The sequence below is a fragment of the Amphibalanus amphitrite genome, unplaced genomic scaffold (assembly GCF_019059575.1).
Source record: "Amphibalanus amphitrite isolate SeventyFive unplaced genomic scaffold, NRLGWU_Aamphi_draft 000206F_arrow, whole genome shotgun sequence".
NCBI lineage: Eukaryota > Metazoa > Arthropoda > Thecostraca > Balanomorpha > Balanidae > Amphibalanus > Amphibalanus amphitrite.
The window spans coordinates 24113-43235 of NW_024881701.1; the positions used below are offsets into that span (position 1 = coordinate 24113).

The following is a 19123-nucleotide window of genomic DNA, read 5'->3' on the forward strand; positions in this document are numbered from 1 at the left end:
TGTTCGAAGTGACTAGAACTTTTCATTTCCTTAAATGATGAAGTTGAAGATGATGGGACACTCCTAGGTGTATGATCTTGAAAGAGCTCCGTCTGTTGTCGATATTGCTTGCTTGCACCATTCATCGCTGACTGCGTTGTTTTTAAGCCGCTGGTAGTTGCTGGCATCTCGATGGGAATTATTTGCTCACTATGGTGATAATTTCCAGATGTTTCTTCCGATGTTTTCTTTTCGTCAGTCGCTTTCCAGCTCGGTTGCCAGGCTGGTATAGTTTGGAGTGGCTGAGAAGGCTGTTGGTTGATTTTCTCATCTAGCGAAGAGCTCAGATCCGTCATATCGTGCCACGACATGCTCTGGTCCAGGGAGCTCCAATGGTCGCTGAACGGCTCAGGAGTTAACAGCGGCGGGAACTCGAGGGCTTTTGGGGCCTGGAAGGCCGGGAAGCCATGGTCGAACGTCTCAAAGGACTGCGACATGGTCTGATACGAGCTCTGCTGCATGGTCTTTGAGGTGCTTGACCCAGGAAGGTTAGTCACCGAGTGCAGCACCTCGTGACTCCTCTTCTCAGCTGACTCGCTCTTCCGATGTCCAGTGGCGGTCTTCTCATCGCTCTTTGAGCTGCTGAACGTCTCTTGTCGGTCCACATACGGCTCCGGCATACTGGTCGGCGTGTGCGGCAACTGCTGGGGCATCACATCCATTACGCGTGGGGTTGGCTTAGGCTGTGGACGCTGATACAGACCACTGTCGGTTTTCGCGGAGAATAGGTGAGCGGTGTCTCGCTTTTCACTTGTCTCCGTCTTCGACGATGGGACTGGCTGCCAAGTGACGTGCGGCGTCGGACGGACGGTGTCTGTCGTTTTCACCGTTTGTTCCGTCGTTTGACGTGTGCTCTCAGTCTTCTCGGTACGTGTTGTGCTCTCCTGCCACGGCGCACTCGGCTCTGACACTGGTCTGGCGGTGACTGGTCTCGCCCGGTCGCTCTGCTGACTGCTTATTTTCGCGATGACTTCACGCTTTCGCGACTCGTCGGTCGCGTGGCTACCGGCGAGGCGTTTGTGAGGTGGCGCGGTGGGAGCGGACGCCGGTTTGGCAGTCGGCCAGGGTCCGGCCGACGGTGTGGACTGCTGCCACGACGACGACGACTGAGACGTCATTGTACGCTCGAATGTTTGAGAAAGCTCGCTCTGTTGTTTAGTTTCGGCAGGCGGTCGGAAGATGGGCGCAGATGGCTGGGCGGATTCCGACGATTTTGTTTGTTGGAGCTTTTCCAGATTGCTCTTGGTCTCTTTTGTGGAGTAAGTTGGTGTGGGCGGAGGGACTGGTTTTGGGATTGCATGCATGCTCTCAGTCCGACTACTGAACTGCTTAGACTCATACATTTTGGTAATGTTCGACGTAGGAGTAACGGTCCGTTCCATTGGTGCAGGCGACGGCGAAAAGACCCGTTTCTCCTCCTCCCTGGTTGTTTGCTTTGTCCTTTTTGCAATGTCATCGTACTTTTTCATAAGTTTCTCTTCCTTCTTACGTCTTTTCTGCTGAGATGTAATAGTGTCTATCGTTTGCTTTTCCTCTTTTGAGCCGAATTTTGTTGAAATTTCAGGCTGGGCCTTTACCGTAATGGGTGCTTTGGGCACTATAGTTTCCGATTTGACAACATTCTCAGTAGTGGTGAATGACACAGGTGGAACTGCCTCGTTAGAAAATGGATACTCTACACCCGACGTCACTTTAGGCGCCTGTTTGCGAACTGGTTTGGGACTGTCCACATGCTTAACAGCATGCAATTTTGACTCTGTCGGCATTTCCTGTGGAGCTGCTTCTTCAGGTGCAGGCGGGGCTGGCACAAACTGTGTTGGAGTGAAACGGACAGGCTCGGGTGCGGGGATGACCTCTGGCTTTTCGGGGAACTTTGTGAGAACCTCACTGGGAGGAAACTCCTGTGGCGCGTCATCGACTGCAGCTGCCGGTGTAGCTGTTGGCGCGGTAACGTGTTTCAGGACACTTTCTAGAACACTCGAGGCTTTTGTTTTCTCCGTTATCGATGGGGCTGGCTGGGATTCCGAAATAGGCTTGAATGGCGCTGGGAAGGGAATCACCGTCTCGTAAATGTTCTCCTTTTTCTTCTCTTCCTGTCCTTCGATATGTATTTTGTGATATATCGGTGGCTCCTGAATTTTAGGACCGATGAAAAATGCGTTTGTGTATGACTCATAGGTGTCCATTTGTAACGGTTTGCTTTCAATCTCCTTGATTTTGATCGTTGTTTCTGAATCTGAGAAATCAGACATGCTAGTATCGTGAAAGGATGTCTTTCTTTCACGTTCACGCAGGCTCGCTGGCTTTTTCCCTTTAGCGGCCGTTGTGACTGGTCTTGGCGGCAGGTGTGTTGGTTGAGGTAATGGCATGTGGTCCTGCAAACTTGGTGGCTGGATGGTTTCAAAAGTCCGGTTCGTTTCATGCCACGACTGAAACTGCGATACGTGTGATTCCGTGGTTGCCTTAGGCTGTGGGAGAGTTTCTGCCAAAGGAGGAAATTCAGTCAGGTGGATGGGCTGTTCGTTGCCTGCGTCCTGCACGTCTTTTTCTTCCTTACGTTCGGTAACTTTCTTTATAAACTTCTCTTCCATGCGCTTTTGTTGTGCTGTCTGAGTTGCTATAGGCGTTTCCACGGGCTCGATCCAAATCGGCTGTACCTTGGGAGAAAAGGTTGTAGGCTGCTTTGTTGTAGCACTGTCAGATGTTTTTAGAAAATCTGGTGTATACGCATTGTTCTTGTCAGGTGGCGGTGGATGTATTTGTTCCGTCGTGTCTGAGATTTCTACAGTGGTTTTCTCTGTAATGTGCTTTGCTATTTCTTCATTGAAGCTGTCGACAACTGTCTCACGATGACTTGCAGGCGGAACGATGGGACGAAGCGAATCAGGTGCTGAGACCTGACAAGTATCAGGTGCGTCTGTCAGTTCCTTGCGCTCTGTAATTTTCTTAATGAATTTCTCCTCCATGCGTCTTTGCTGCTCTGTTTGAGCTGCCTTAGGTGTCTGCTCGGGTTCACGCCACACCTGTTTCGGAGGGATCGGTGCAGGAGCTGCTTGTCGTTCCCGATGCTCGCTCGTCTCAACGAATTCTTTCTTTTCCGTTTGCTTGGAAAAAAGATTTTCACTCTTCACTATTTCAGCTGGTGTTGGTCTCGGCTTTACAGGGTGAAAAACTTTGGTTTCAGGTTTTGTTACTTCGCTTTCCTGCTTCATGAGCTTTTCTTGAACAAAGCTTTCTTCTGTTTGGGGTACCGTCGGCAAGAGTACCGGTTCATTCCGAGGCACTTCAATTGGCTCTTTTGGTTCTGATAAAGGTCGTGTTGTTTGCTCAATCTTGGTGAAGGTACTGGTCTTAAACTCACGCACCTCCTTTGTGCATATTACTGGACCCATTTGTGTCATCTCTGGTTGCAGGTTCAAAGAAGGCACAGGTTCTGGTTTGTCTGATATCTCCCTTGATTCCTGATTTTGAGTCAGCTTCTTCACAAACCTTTCTTCCATTTTTCTTTGATGTTCAGACTGAGAAGCCTTTGGTGTCTGTACGGGCTCTTGCCAAATGGGTTTGATTGGTTCGGTTGGTATTGAGACAGGTTTTACTGCTTCTTGAGCAATATCAGACGTGTTGCTCGTATACAACTCCTGTTTATACGAATGCATCCGATCAGTTTCGTCAGCTGAAGTCGCGCAAGGCTTTGTGACGGGTCCAGCACTGGTTTCTTCTGGAGTTACTTTTGACTCCTTGTTTTCAATCACTTTCTTTAGAAACTTTTCTTCCATTCGCTTTTGTTGCTCAGACTGTGAAATCGTTGGGGCTTGTTCTGGCTCCTGCCATTGTGGAACAAAATGCGGCATTGAAGGAGCTATGTCTCGCACCGAACTAGTTGTCTTTGTTTCATGAAATTCTTTCGAGTGGAAACTCTGCCTCTCGGTCAATGGCTCTGGCTGCCATTGGTCAACTGCTGTGTATGGGGTGGGCTTCACAACTGGAGATGTTGGTCGTCTTATTGAACTAGGAGTGTCGTATATAGGAACAGTCACCGGCGCTTGCACAGGCGCTTCTTTCTTTTCTTGATCTTTTGTTTCCTGCATCTCAATGACCTTTGTGAATTTTTCCTCCATTAGTTTTTGTTTTCCCGTTTGTTGGAACTGAGGTTCAGGTTCATGCCACACAGGTGTGGTTGGTACAGCCTCAGCTACTGGCGTTTCCGCTTCTTGCGTGGATGTCGTGCTCTTCTCGAAGTGTGAACTGTGATGTTCCTTCAGTTCGTGGTACTCTGATGGTTGCGATAGCGGAGGTTCTGCCTGTTGTGGAAATTCATGGATGGGGACAGGCACTGGCTCTTCCCGTTGATCAAGTGTCTCCTTTTTCTCAGTGACTTTCTTCATAAACTTTTCTTCCATTCGTTTTTGCTGTTCACTTTGTCCTGCCTTCGGCGTATGCACTGGCTCTCGCCAAACAGGCTGAAATTCGGGTGCTCGAACTGTTGGGATCTCTTGATCAGTTTTCGTAGTAACAGTTTGGGTCATGTGTGTCTCGTAAAAGGAACCACTCTGTTCGTCTACTATAGGCGCTTGGAATGGCTTAGGTTTCGTGTTTTCCAGAGGCTTTTGGCCGGCTCTTTCGGTCATACGAGGTACGTCGTAAATTGGAGTCGGTAATGAGTGAGCGGATTCCTTGGTTTCCTTGAAATGTGTTTCAGTTTGTCCCACCTCTTGGGGTCGTGCTGGCTCGTGCCACACGGGTATACTTGGTGCAGGCGGCTGCTCACGTGTGTCTGTATGCTGTGCAGTAGAAGTTGATGTTTGAACCTGATGGACCTTCGTCATGGAAGTGATCTGATGATCAGTTGTCACTCGCTCTGATTCCTGTTTTGTATGGTCGACAGTCTGTATTTCTGATGCCATTGATTCGGGTTCCACTTTTGGAGCGATAGGCAACTCCTTCGACTCTTTCCGCTCGGTAACTTTCTTTATAAACTTTTCCTCCACTCGTTTCTGTTGTTCAGTCTGGGCTGCTTTCGGCAACTGAATCGGTTCATGCCACACGGGTGGTGCGGGAACTGAGGCGGGAGCTGGGGTTGTCTCCTCTTCGCTTGTAACTGTGTTAGACACACTTGTCTCTTGTGATATAAATCTCTGTTCATCTGTTGTCTCCTCTTGTGGCTTCATAACAGGAATATACTGAGGAATCGCCGGTGCATCGTTTGGCTGGTCATGCACATCTTTTGGCTCTTGATGTTCGATCACTTTTTTAATGAATTTTTCTTCCATTCGTTTCTGTTGCTCTGTTTGGACCACCTTTGGTTCTTGTATCGGCGCATGCCAGACGGGTGCCTCTGGGATCGGCTCTGGAGTTGAAAACGTTTCATGTTTTGTTGTCATATATGTAGTGGATCGGCTTACATTTTGAGTGAGCTGCTCTTTTTGCGCATCCGTGGTCTCCATTTGTGGCTTCGCAACGGGTGCCAGTACAGCATCTGGGACCTCGACTGATTCGACATTCATTTCTTTCGACTCTTGGTGGTCAACAACTTTTTTCATGAATTTTTCTTCCATGCGTTTCTGCTGTTCAATTTGAGGCGCTTTAGCGGCCATCACAGGCTCGTGCCAAAGAGCCGTGGACAGCTGAGCGGGTGGAGAGGGAATATCCTGTTGCGTGGTCGTTGTGACGGTGCTTGATTCACAAATCTGCTTTGAATAGAACTGTTGTCGATTATCTACATCAGCAGGCAATGGGATGCATTCATGCTGGACTGGGACAGACTCTGGAGCCACTGTCTCTGTTTCCTTCGTCACTACGGTGTCCTCGGTGAACGTTCTGTACTGCGATGTGTGAACATCGTCGATGAGAGAGGGTTCAGCAATTTTCGGCGACGGAGGCCGAGGCGGGCGAGGGACGTCATATATCGGGACAGGCTCCGGAGATGGCTCAATGGGCAGCTCCTTCGACTCTTTCCTCTCAGTGACCTTCTTCATAAATTTCTGCTCCATGCGTTTCTGTTGCTCTGTTTGAGCTGCTTTAGGTGTCTGCGCTGGCTCGGTCCACACTGGTTTGATAGAAACTGGACGGGGAGCTGCTGGAGCTGCCTCTGGCTGTGTCTTAGTCGTGGTGATTGTCGTTGATTCCTTAGTCTCCAGTGAGCTGATCTTTCGTTCCTCCATCGTACCATGTTCTTTGGGTTTGTCAACACAGGGAGCATGTGCCAGTTCATGTGGTTTCTCGACGGCCGTGACCTCGGGACAAACAGCCGGTGACGTATTCTGTTCTTTATCCACCTTCGAGGTCATCGTGAAACTCCCTGAGGTGATTGTGGCCATAGACGTGGTCGTCGCTTCGGCTGGTTTTGTTGGTGATGGTCTGAACACCACCGGCTTTAGGATCTCTTTTGCCGTCCACTCACCAGTCTTTGACGTCTTGATGGCTCTTTCGTCCACCACGTCGCTGTACATGGGAGGAATGAACGGCTTCGGACCCGTTCTTACCGGTGAGGGGGACGTCCTCCGTAATGGCCGCATAGATGGAACAGCTTGAGGCTTGACCAGAGGCGTTACATAGGGCTCAGATCTTCGAGCTGAACGGGGTCTTCTCTGCTCACGAATCATTGGTGCTTCGTCTGGGGAGATTATGTGTTCAACAGACCTCGATCTTAGCCTCTTGTAAGGCTTAGATGCTGGTGCTCCTCCCGTCTGTTGCTCAATGCTGCTACTTTCAGTCTTGTCCTTTGAAACGGTTGTGATGATATTTTTTGAAAGTTCATCCGTACTTTCCCGTTTGATTGTCACTTCTGTGGCAGTGACAGGTTTGCTTATCTGTAATGGTTTGACCTCTGGCTTAGTTTCTTCGAAGGCTTTTGCGCTGAAACTTATGAACTTTTCATCCTTAGTTTTAGTAATTACGTCTGGAACCTGCGGCACTACAGGCTTCCAAACGCTCGTAGGCTGCTGTTGTTGCTCTCCATATGTTTTAGTCGTCTTCATATATTTACTCTCCCTCGTTTGGTTGATTCGGGACTGGTTGTCAAACGTGGGCCTTGGGGCCGGTTTGAAAGCACTCGGACCCTGAGCTACTCTCTCATTCGAGCTTGTTGCAATCTGGATAGGGATGATCCTTCCATCTAATGAGTGCGAGCGCCCGGTGAACTCCTGGCTAGAGGTCTTTTGGAGACTTTGACTTCTTGTCCTGAGGCTTTCAGTATCCCTCAGTCGAACGCTGGATCGGGACTGACGATCCATGGAATCGTCTTTCTTCTTGTCCCTTGAAGCCAGGTTGGATTCTCTGGTGTCCTGAACATGCGACTTTTGCGTCGAAGTGGTGCTTCCAGACGGAATGTCTGTTACAATCGTCTTCTTTGAAGTTGTAACGGAAGTGATTTCTGTTTTGGTCATGCTTCTGTGGTACTCTGTGTTACCCTCTTTCCACGATTTGCTCTCACTCTCGTGATGTTTTGTGTCCTTTTTGTCGAAATAGTCAGGATTGGAGATGGTGGACCCAGAAAAGAACTCGTTCATCGTTTTAAATTGTTCTAGCGAAAGATCACGCATGTTAAAGGCAACTGGCACTGGGAAAGGCTGATCGTCATCCCAGGTTGTTGTAAAGAAGTCGGAGTTAGACTTCATCGTGGATGATTTTGAAGTACTTGACTTAGTTGTGGTTTTAGTTTCAGAAGACTGCACTGTCTTCTCCTCTGGCACTGGTAATTTAGCTCTCTCGACATACGTACACTCAGCGTTATAGAAGGGATAGTACACACCTGCGATAGCGTTAGCGTGCTGGCGATGCTGTTGCTGCTGTTGCTGCTGTAGGTGGTTAGAACTACGGGAGCTGTAAGCGTTAGTCAGGGTGCTACTGGAGTGCTGCTCTGTCGTGGTATCTGTCACATCTCTGGTCACCTCCTGTGTCATCTGGTCACTACGAACATCCCGCTCGCGCTGCGCCCCAACTACCCCGTTCACCGCCCCGTCACCCAACCCATCCCCTACAGCGGTCAATCCGCCGACACCGGCACTGCTGCGGCCCTCTATCGAGTCTACGGTAGTGCGCACACTCTTCCACGCGACCGGCGACTCCGGTTTACCTTCAACGGTCACTTGGCACGTGGTGACCGCCTCGCCGGCGGCGTTGGTGGCCTTGCACATGTAGGTGCCGGAGTCCTCCGGGTAGGTGTATAGAATGTCCAGCGCCACGTAGCCGAAGTCGTATGTGGTACGGAACCGGTGACCTGTGGGCAAAGAACGCGTCGTTGAAGTGCAAAGTTGATATAAAATCAGTTGGATTTTTTTTTTTCAACAAGTGAGTCGCTATTGGGATGCATCATGACGAAGACTTTCATTCATGAGTTTATACGTGACTCTGGTAATTTTGTTTCGTATCTGATGAAAGTTAACATGCCATACTAAACAAAATCCTCAGATGATTGGAATAATAAACTCCATGGCCATCGCCCAGCTCCTCTCCGTATCGTTCTCCGTCGTTTCCCCTGTGTTGCCCCGTCACTCACCCTGCGGGATCGGCCGTCCGTTGTAGAACCATTCCACCTTCATGGTGGCGTCGTTGACCGGTGTCAGCGTGGCCTCCAGGTGCGCGCTCTGACCCTCGGCCAGGGCGGCGTTCCGCAGTGGCCGGCCGAACACGGGCTTCTCCAGGGAGGCGGTCTCCTCGTGCACCTCCCGTCGGCGGTCCGACTCTAAGTAGGAGATCTTCTGCATCGCGGCCGGGTGCTGCGTCTCCTGGATCAGCGAGGCGCGCGCTGTGGGAGGAAGGGAGGGAGGCGTTAGAGTTAGAGCAACGGTGTCACGATGGTTGAAGAGGAAAATGATGGCTGTGAAGAGATCGATGATGACGATTTTATCATTATAAGTCACTCGGATGTCATGTGAGTATCGCATTGAGGGAATTGGTGTGCTGGAAGCAACGAATTTTCGAGGGTATGTAGAATCTGACGCGAGTTTACAACGAAAGTCGAAAATAGCTCAGGCGGTGTAGCAAAGCAACATCATCCACCGCACTGTTGCCAATTTCAGCAGGATGGCGTCACTATCGCTATTTCAAAACACAAACAGTGGGGGGCGGCCAAAGGCGTTGCTGATGTTGGTCTGAGTATTTTTAACGCTGACGAAAGAAAACCGCATGCCGGTAAGCTAAATATACCCCAATCAAACGCCGTTAGTTGCTCGACTGCCTAACAAAATACGAGTTTGCATCAAACGATTTTTGTTTCGGACAACATAACAAGAAGAGATTATAACATTACGTAATATATCGCTTCATAGTAAATAGCAGATCGCATTAATATCATATTCGTATCAACATGTCGCAGTTCTCTTGCAAACCCCGAACGCTTCTGGCACCGTTCGACAGAAGCTGAGAAGCACCAATTCTCCTTTTACACTGACCTTGTATTTTGATGTTGATGGTCGAGGTGGCCGAGCCGAGCCGGTTGGTGATCTTGGCCGTGTACTCGCCAGAATCCTCGGCGTACGCGGAGAGCACGTCCAGCGCGATGAAGCCGAAATCGTTGACGGTGCGGAACCGGTGACCTAAGAGGAGAGAGAGAGAGAGAGAGAGGAGATGCGTACGTATGTCAGCTCACCAACACGGAAGGAACAGAGGAGAAACAGCCGCGACATTTGCTGAAGATCAATCAATAGGCAAGGCGAAAGAAGAAGCACTTATCGTGAGCGGAGACTCACCGGTGCCGACCGCCTTTCCGTTGTGGAACCACTCGACCTTCATGTCGGGGTCGGGGTAGGGCTCGATGCGCGCCTCCATGTGTGCCGACTGGCCCTCCACCAGGCTGGTGGGGCCCGTCAGCTCGGTCACGAACCTGCGTGAAGAGAAGGGAAAAAGTGTGTGACGGGGAAGAACACGATGAGGCCTGCTCTTACCGTTGTCCCACGCTTATCGTTACATTTTCTCATTTTCATTATCCGCTTTTTAACTTTAATCTAAAGTTTACATAGGCTCTTGTTGCATGTTAATTCATCGTGTTTGTTTGTTTGTTTGTTTTGTTGGGTTAGGCCCTTTCGGTCGACAAGACCATTGCAGAGCCGGAAGAATGATAGGAATTAGGGGGAGACATTGGTCTGGGCAGGCACCCTAGTGAGTCGCCGGGGCTGAGCCCGTCCAGAGGACAGGCCGCCCAGCCCCAAGGCACTCACTGCACCCGGCTACGGGGTGCGCTCCCTCGGGAGCAGCGGTGCCGCTCCAAGGGAGCAGCCCGCATGAGATAAAGTTGCCTGTCCAGCCCGGAGAGGGGTGGCGGTGTGGAGGAGAAGGATTTCAGTATCCTGAGGATAGAAGCATGGAACGGACGTTCTTCATCGTGTTTTTCTCATCGCTTTGATGAATTTTTGACACCATGACATTCGTTCTTGTGCAAGTTGATCTGATGGAAGTTCTGTGCCGTACTTACCGTGGTTTTTCAGTGACGACAGTCTCCTCAATCTCGGTCCGGGTGAACGCCCGTCCCTCCAGCTGACGCAACTTCTCCAGAGAGCTGGCGTTCTGCGTCTCCATCAGCAGCGAGTCCTTGGCTGTGGATAGAACGCGTCGACTTCATCATCGACCAAGCAGGAAGAACCTCGGCACTAACAATGGTTACGGTCTATAATCTGGGATATTTTATATACAAATAGCTTCAAGACATTTATCGCTCTACTGCTGAATATCGGATCCGTGGACATGGTAGCTACTCCAACAGCACCCTGCTTTCATCCAAAGAAACACGTCCGATACTACAACCATTCTCGAGTTGTAAGCGTTTCCCCGTGCCCTTTCAAGACACTTTCATTTCCATTCTTCCTTCATCATTCCTTCTTTATCGCCATTCGTTCGCACTTACACTGGATGACTGCGGTGGCGGAGGTTACTGCCTGGCCGAGATCGTTGGTGGCACGGCACGTGTAGGTGCCAGAGTCCTCCTCCTGGGTGTACTTCATGTCCAGCGCCACGAAACCAAAGTCGTGCAGCGTCGATATGCGGTTAGCTGGCGGAGGGTCGTGATTCGTTAGTGACGTGGTGAAATCGCATGGAGATGGAGAATGCATCATTGACAGATGGCCTTCAGCAACTTAGTATTTTATGTACTGAGTTTTTTCTCTCGTCGTAAGTATCCTCATGCTACACATCGTTTTCCTTAGCAGAGCCGTGACATACTTTTTGCAAACCTTGCACACATTGCAATATTCGACAGCACCTCATCACGCTCATGGGTCTAACTAAATCACGAAGTTCATCGCTAGCCCGAGCCCGCCGCCTCTCACCCTGCTGGAGCGGCACGCCGTTCTTGAACCACTCCACGCGCAAGTTGGCGTCTCCGACGGGGATGAGGCGCGCCTCGAAGTGCAGCGGCTGGCCCTCGACGAGCCGGACATCGCGCACGGGCTGGGTGAAGACTGGTGCCTGTGCGGTGCTCTCCTCGGCATCGTGTGCCGGCCGCGCCTTCTGCTCCAGGTAGCGGAGCTTGTCCAGAGCCTGCTCGTGCAGTGTACCCTGGTCGATGGCGCCCTTGGCTGAGGGAGGCGAGGTGGGGGAGGGGTGAGATGTCTTCATTGACGAAGATGTGGTGGTAACACTGCGGGGTGAAACCCGTTTACGTTGCGGCTAAACAAATTAGCGAACGAAGATAAAATACGGTGATAAACGGACCTTTGTAACTCCCGCTGACAGCATGCGAATTTAGATTTCCTGTTGGCAAGACTTTGTCAGTCAACGTCTCCATATCAGTTTTTTCGTCTTTCGGAACCATCGTCTTGCACTTTTTTGTTCTATTCTAACGATAAAAAGGCTTATGGATAGTTTTATAAAATAGTCCACGCAACCAACACGCAAAATTCAGTTAGAAGTGCGCACACGTAGTCATGACACTATTTACAAAACATTCGTAAGAAGTCGCTCCATACAAGTTTGCTGGCAGAACTAGTTCACGCAGAAATGTTTAGCGAGCCGCATATAGAAGATAGATAAGGAAGGTGTTGAGTCAGAGATGGAAATGACAAACAGCATAGACGTAAAAAATGTGTTACGTGTCAACACAAATCGAACCTGGCGAAATGTTGGCCTTACCTGTTTTACCTGAAGAAATAAGAAACAATCGGTAAGAATGATGCGTTAATGCACAGTGTTTTCCGAATGTTTATTTATGGTTACAAATACTACAGATTTTGACATGGTGTTAGGTGTAATTGTAAAGAGGGAGACAATGCACATTTATGAGACGAAATAGTACTTGCACAAATAAGCTATTTATAACACATATAGTAGGTATATTCGGATTAGTTGGTTGATGTTTTGAGAAGGTGGTGTCACGATTGTGTTCCTTATTTAACAGATATACATACATACGAGTATACATGTATCAATGTATGTACTACATACAGTATACATGGAGTGGCTTCATTGAAAGACTGCACACGATTCTATTTAAGGGTAACATAAACATTAAACATACAGGTTACCGCAACTCACATACAACCACAGCTGCTAGCTGCCGGACAAATGTGGCGGACCAACTACTGACCAACACACAGCCACACATGACTTGGAGTCTATTAGATGTTCACTGCATCAGCTGTGACAATGCTTACTTGCACAGGTGAGGGTGGCCTGCGTGACGGCCTCTCCCAGGGCGTTGGTGGCTTTGCACGTGTAGGTTCCCTGGTCCTCGGGGTAGGCGTACATGATGTCCAGAGCCACGAAACCGAAGCTGTTTGTCTCCATGAACCTGCAAGGAGCGTTCGTCTTGTTGATAACGATTCGAAGAGGATGCCGCGGTCAAAATACGATGACTTCCGCTAGCCGGAAGTCTTCCCCGGCCGGATGACTTCCCCGCACACAATGTTTGATACAATGCAGCCTTCTGAAGTCTCCATTGTATTTTATCTATCGTTCGTCATTCCTAGCAATTACCTGCGCACCTCTTATATGTCTCGCCCTGTTTCACGTACCGTGATCCGGCCTTGACGGGCCGTCCGTTGTGGAACCACTGGACGGTCATGGTCGGGTCCGAGACGGGGATCAGGCGCGACTCAAAGTGCGCCCGCTGGCCCTCCTTGATGGACACGCTGCTCAGAGAGGTGGTGAACACGGGGGCCTGCGTGGTGACCTCGTCCAGTGTCTCGGAGCGCGTCAGTCGGGAGCGGTCCTCCAGGTACTGGACCTGCTCCAGACCGCACTCGTGCTGCGAGCTGGTCAGCACCTTGGTGCTGCCTGAGGGTCGGACGGACACGGGTGAGGGACAGAGCGCTGGTAGTGGTAATGGTAGCATTGTGACTCATTTTTACCCGGTCGTTTTCAATAAAAAAAAGAAATCGTATGAACGTCAGAGGCACACACATGTCTTGATCGGATTTTTATAGATACATTTGGGTTTCTTGATAATTTTTGGGAGACGTGTCAGTTCTTATCAGCTCGAATGCAACCAATGCTTGGTAGAATTAGTCCTCGAGTGCACGTTTTTGATTCAAGTAGGTGCCATACTGACACAGATCAGACGTTATCAATCACGTAAACACGTCACTTTTTAAAATACCTCACGGAGACCTGAGTAACTGTAAGTCTTGAATTCCACAGCAAGACAATCCACCCTGTCAATTTATTTGCTTTATTACATACATGTGCTAATGTATTTGCTTGCCAGTTTATTAAATTTTACGTTCGCACTCACTGGAGCAGCGCAGGATGGCCGATGTCTCGTCGACGCCCTGGTTGTTGGTGGCGCGACACGTGTAGACGCCGTTATCCTCCTCGATCAGGCCGACAATGTCCAGCGCCACGTACCCAAAGTCGTGCAGCGGACGGTGACGGTGACCTGACGGGGTGCGCGGGTCACGGTCAGTGGTCGTTGGCGGTGGGTCGGGTGGGCGCATGATTGCTCGAATCATTCGCCGCGCCTCGTGGCAGTGGCAACGCAGGTTATCTCGTGTGGAATTGTGATTTATAACTCAAGCCATCATGATTCCGCTGTTCATGGCGTCTACATTTTTTAAATCCCAAATTTTGAGACTTCTTGTCGAAGATTGTTTGTAAAAAGTTTACTTCTGCTAATTTTATTTCTGTTTCACAAGAACCTCGGGTAGTTGACCACAGGACAAGGCACCTACCGACGGTGATGGGTTTTCCGTCTCTGAGCCACTCGACGTGCAGGTTAGCGTCTGCCACCGGCTCCAGCTTGGCCTCAAAGTGGGCCGTCTGACCCTCACGCAGGTTCTCCTGAAACGTGCGTCACAAAGCAAAAATACGTCAATCAACTGCTCAGTCGCAAAAAGGCAGAACAGCGATCAATTTGCCAAAAAAACGTACGTACACATGTACTCGTGACCTCTTTAGCTTGTTGGATGCGAGCGAGTAGGTATGCGAGCAAATTAAAAAAAAAAAAACGCTGGTCTTGCTTGTTCATCTCAGCTATGCTCTTGGACTTAACTTCACACCGTCCAGAATGATGCTAATGCATTTCCGAACGGCATGCAACTGACCTGGTGTTTGAGCTGTGTGGTGAACTTGGGTTTGACCTGCACCATCTCATCGGCCCACTCCTTGCGCTGATAGCGGCTCGAGTCCTCAATGTACTGGATCTGCTCCAGCGAGGACGGGTGGTTCGTGTACATGTCGTTCTTGGCTGTGGGGACAAACGCAGGGGCATGAACGTCGTGGCATGCATAGAGATATGGCATGGAGTGGGGTTCATGCGTGGGGTTAGGCAGATCTTCGGGATATTCAAATAGCGCCGGCAATTACCTATTCGATATGCATCGCGCAGCCATTGCTAGGGATCCCTAATATTTTGTCGATCATAGTCGCAATTTTTATTGTTGTTGGGAGAAAAACAGTCTCTGAAACGGAAAAGAAGTCTGATGAAGGCCAAAATTATAATATGCCTCATTCTAGCTGCTCGAAATGCCGATACCTCGAAATAGCTCAGCAATAGGTACACTCGGGGGCAGATTGATGTTCCACCACTCCCTACCCATCGGGCTCCCATAGCTCAGCACTGGCTGCTGCCATTGTTGCCTGCCCTCAGCACTGCTCAGCACTGCCTGCCAGTGCCAGTGCTGCCAGTTCTGCCACTGGCTGCAGCCAGTGCTGAGCCATGGGAGCCCGATGGGTAGGGAGTGGTGGAACATCAATCTGCCCCCGAGTGTACCTACTTCAAGGCTCCGAGCACTGATGACTATGTAGCAAGCTTAGGAATGCTACTTGCTATACACTATTTTTATTTGCTGCGTAAATAGCTCTTCCAATTCACTATCAGTGCTGCTTGCCGCTAGTATATTTAGGTAACTACTTGTTCAAAATATGGTATGACGCAGTATAATTTCAAACCACCTAATTATCTTCATGTAAGGTAAGAGCCAACTGGCAGTGAACTACTTTCATCTGATATCTAAAGCATTCGAAAAGTCTAAGCTTATCCTGCTCAAGCTCCCTTCTAATGAGCTCTATCGTAGACCACTACAAGTCTATTGCTCTATCTATTTGCAGCTATTCCAATCTACAGATATTCCGTTTACCAGCGTCAGCTGTTTGATTTGTCTTGGCGTGATGCGCTGTGAGAGGAATCGATGGGTCACTTCAGTTCTCGGCTCAACATGATCAAAATGAAGCTGGATGAAATTGAATGATTTCGTCAACTCCTAGGTACCGTTTTCTTTATGCTGCTACTTTGAGGTTGGTCCTTCAAAAATCAAGATATCGATTTTCTGGAAATCTATTAGGTCACAGGTTCGAGATTGTCTCATAATTCCACCTCTGACGTCACAATACACCAGTGACGTCATGCTTGCACTCACCGATGACGCGGACGGCCGCGGAGGTGACCGCCTGTCCCAGCCGGTTGGTGGCCCGGCACGTGTACATTCCCGAGTCGGTGGCGTACACACTCAGTAGGTCCAGGGCCACGTAGTCAAAGTCGTGAGCAGGACGGAAGCGGTGACCTGCGGATACGATTCAGTGTGAGAAATGATCTGCGAATGTTGATTGATTTGTGGTCGACTGAGTTGTGTTGCTGCTGTTCCACGAACAACTAATCCAGTATTTCACCCACTTACAGTAATGCCACAGGTTTTCGACCAAACGGTTGATTAAAAGAGCATTTTTAACTCAGTTATGCTCCCTTCCCCTACCCCATCTGGAGGATTTTAGACTGGGCAACCGATTCGACAGAGCCTCAATTCCTTCCTACTCCCCGATTCGAGTGTCGGTAGCCGAGCGGTTCATCCTACTTAGCCTCAGTCAGACTCACTCCTTACTGTTACGGCACTACTGTTACTGTTATGTTACTGTTATGCGGACTGCGCTCGAAGCATTCTCTATATCGTTTCTCTATCGTCGTTTTATGGTGTGGATATAACCAATGTAAGGGGATTGACCCCTTTTGGTATTTGGTACGTACCGACTTTGAGCGGTTTGTCGTTGACGAACCACTCTACCCTCATGCTGTTGTCGCCCACTGGCTGTAGACGGCACTCGAGGTGCACGTTCGTTCCCTCCATCGTCTCGATGTTGCGCAGGGGCTTGGTAAAGGTGGGTGCCTGTGAACGCAGTTGAGTATTAAGTTGTGCATGTTTGACGTCAACGAGGTCATGAATCGTAAACCGTCATTGGGTCTAGGGAGTGGCGTATGCAGACTCGATTATCCTCAAGCAAGTTGAATTACGCGTTAGCTGAATTAAAACCTTGTCTTTATGAGACGCTGTATTTCAGCCCGAATTCTGCAATACCGCCACCCATCATTTGTCGATGTCTCACCTGATCCACCATGGTCTCTGTGGTCATCTGTCTGGTGAGTCGCGAGCCACTCTCCAGGTACTGGATCTGGTCCAGCGCCCCCTCGTGCTGCGTCTCCGTATCGACGTCAGCATGTGACCGCACCGGCACGGTGGCTGAAGTGTGCGCCGAGCCGAGCTGGTTGGTGGCGCGCGCCGTGTACTCGCCAGAGTCGGCCGTCGTCAGGTCGAGGATGTCGAGCGCCACGAACCCGAAGTCTGAGTAGGTACGGAACCGGTGTCCGATGGTGATGGGCCGACCGTTCTGGAACCACTCGACCTTCATGGTCGGGTCGTTCTGCGGCTCCAGGCGACATTCGAGGTGCACACCGCGACCCTCCGCCTGCGGCGGCATGTCCTGTGGGAGAGGGAAGAGGGTTGACTGTTACTTGGTACCGCCGGTCAGAAGATCCTTGGCATTGGTATGGGAAGGGCGCTGTCGGTTCTTGTGCTGGCTAGGGCGGTGAGTCATTGGAATTGGCTGCTGGCCGTTGAAGGCGATCGAGCCTATGGCACTGCCTTAAGGTAATCAATTTTTATAACATGCGTTCACTAAAATTGCATATCGGCTGTTGGGTTTCACCTGATAAACATTGATTCATCGAAAGCTCAAAGAAATTATTAATTAATGTTGGCTACCTCAACAGCAATGAAAGATTTAGCTGTCTTCGACTTCGAGTTGCATCCCGTCACGCTTCGATAATATTTAGAAGAGTTCTGTTACGAATGCGATTGGTAAACATCCAGAGAAAACATTTGCATTGTGCTGTCATCAATATTTACCCCAGCATTCTCTTCAGAATGTCGTTTCGCACTCGCTCAGTGGCTCTGTGACCCTGCCAAGTGGCCCCTGTGACCTTGCGTCATATCCGGAGCTTAGTAAGCCTCCACTCAATCCAGGACGTTCTGTTACGAAAACTCCCCTAAGGTAAACATCAGCTTGTCTTCAAAGCGATTCCGAAAGGTCCCCGCAACTTTCCAGGTTAAGTCCTATTCGTTGACCTTACATGCGTCCTAAGTGCAGAATGTATGCTATATGAAGCAGCTCGATATCCTCCTTAGCGATCAGACCTCACACTTCCGAACAATGCTTCATTTCTTCACCACCCTCCAGGCTCGACGACCCCTTCCTCACCCTGAGCGGCTCGGTGAAGTGCGGCTTGGACTTGCAGTAGTCGCCGACGTCGTACTGCGGCTCTTGGAACTTGGACCGCTCCAGTCGGTCCGTCTTCTCCACCACAGTCCGGTGGATGGACGTGGTGTCGATGGCGCTCCGAGCTGCGAAGAGACGGAGGCGAGGTGAATGGTGGTACGATGCCGACCGTGGGACTGGCGCGTCACTTCTTACTGTACGAGGAAAATTGCATCAAATCAATCCTGCTCTTATGTATATACAGACATATTTTACATTATCACTTTTCTACCAATATCCTTCGCAACTTCCTTAACCGGTCGATGTGGATGGTTCTGATCTACTCATGACAACATTCTCACTTCGTCATTAAAAGCCATCGTTCAGACATTACCGTTGCCTAACATTAACTCTAACTCATGTCTGCCACCTACCTTCCACCTTCATCTGGGTCTGCTGCTGCTCGCGTCCGAGCGCGTTGGTCACCACCAGCGTGTAGGTGCCGGCGTCCTCCGGTTTCACGGCGCTGATGTCCAGCGCAACGTAGCCGAAGTTGAGGAACGTCTGAATCCGGTTGGCCGAAGTCAGTGGCCTGCCGTTGTGGAACCATTCCGTCTGTGGTGGAGGAAAATTGCGTTAAAGTTGAAGCAAGTAACATGGAAGCGCGAATAGCACAGAAGCTAAGAAGTGGGAAGTAAGCATACTGAGTCGGGAGATAGCTTAGAGGGTTGTGGGCATGGCCTTTGAAGCACAATGCCATCGCTGTTTTCCTTGAAACCAACCTTCATCGTTGGATCGTTCTGAGGCTCGAGGCGAGCCTCGAAGTGGGCCTTTTGGTCCTCCCGGATGACGTTGGTTCCCTTGATGGGTCCGAGGAACTTGGGCGGCATCTTGGTGACGGTGATGTCTTCCTCCTCAGTACGCTGGTACCGGCTGTAGTACATAAACATCAGGGTAACATTCAACGTTTTCGTTCAACGCCATGCCGCGAGATAATGTTCATGTAGTTAATTGAAGCCGCTAGTCCGTTCTTATGTTGATGCATTTGTTTTCTGCTATGACAAGGCGCCTCACGTTCTAGATATTGGCTTAGAACGCTGTCTAAAATTTGAGCAATTATTTATGGTGAGATCAATGGCTCTGCCTCCGACCTTGGGGTCGTTTGATCCTAGCCACCGATTTCAAAGCCATT

General features: G+C 49.9%; 1 protein-coding gene across 1 annotated transcript in view; it reads right to left on the reverse strand.

Moving 5' to 3' along the window:
• LOC122385030 (titin-like) overlaps window positions 1-19123 on the reverse strand; it is a 60089-nt gene that overhangs the window by 24014 nt on the left and 16952 nt on the right. Inside the window, 20 exon segments of the mRNA XM_043372986.1 lie at window positions 8114-8257; window positions 8537-8785; window positions 9432-9575; window positions 9729-9862; window positions 10451-10571; window positions 10880-11023; window positions 11301-11549; window positions 12103-12111; window positions 12624-12760; window positions 12984-13245; window positions 13703-13846; window positions 14139-14247; window positions 14511-14653; window positions 15546-15581; window positions 15825-15968; window positions 16427-16565; window positions 16783-17157; window positions 17935-18077; window positions 18366-18546; window positions 18714-18864. Of these exon segments, the coding sequence (XP_043228921.1) occupies window positions 8114-8257; window positions 8537-8785; window positions 9432-9575; window positions 9729-9862; window positions 10451-10571; window positions 10880-11023; window positions 11301-11549; window positions 12103-12111; window positions 12624-12760; window positions 12984-13245; window positions 13703-13846; window positions 14139-14247; window positions 14511-14653; window positions 15546-15581; window positions 15825-15968; window positions 16427-16565; window positions 16783-17157; window positions 17935-18077; window positions 18366-18546; window positions 18714-18864 (3158 nt within the window).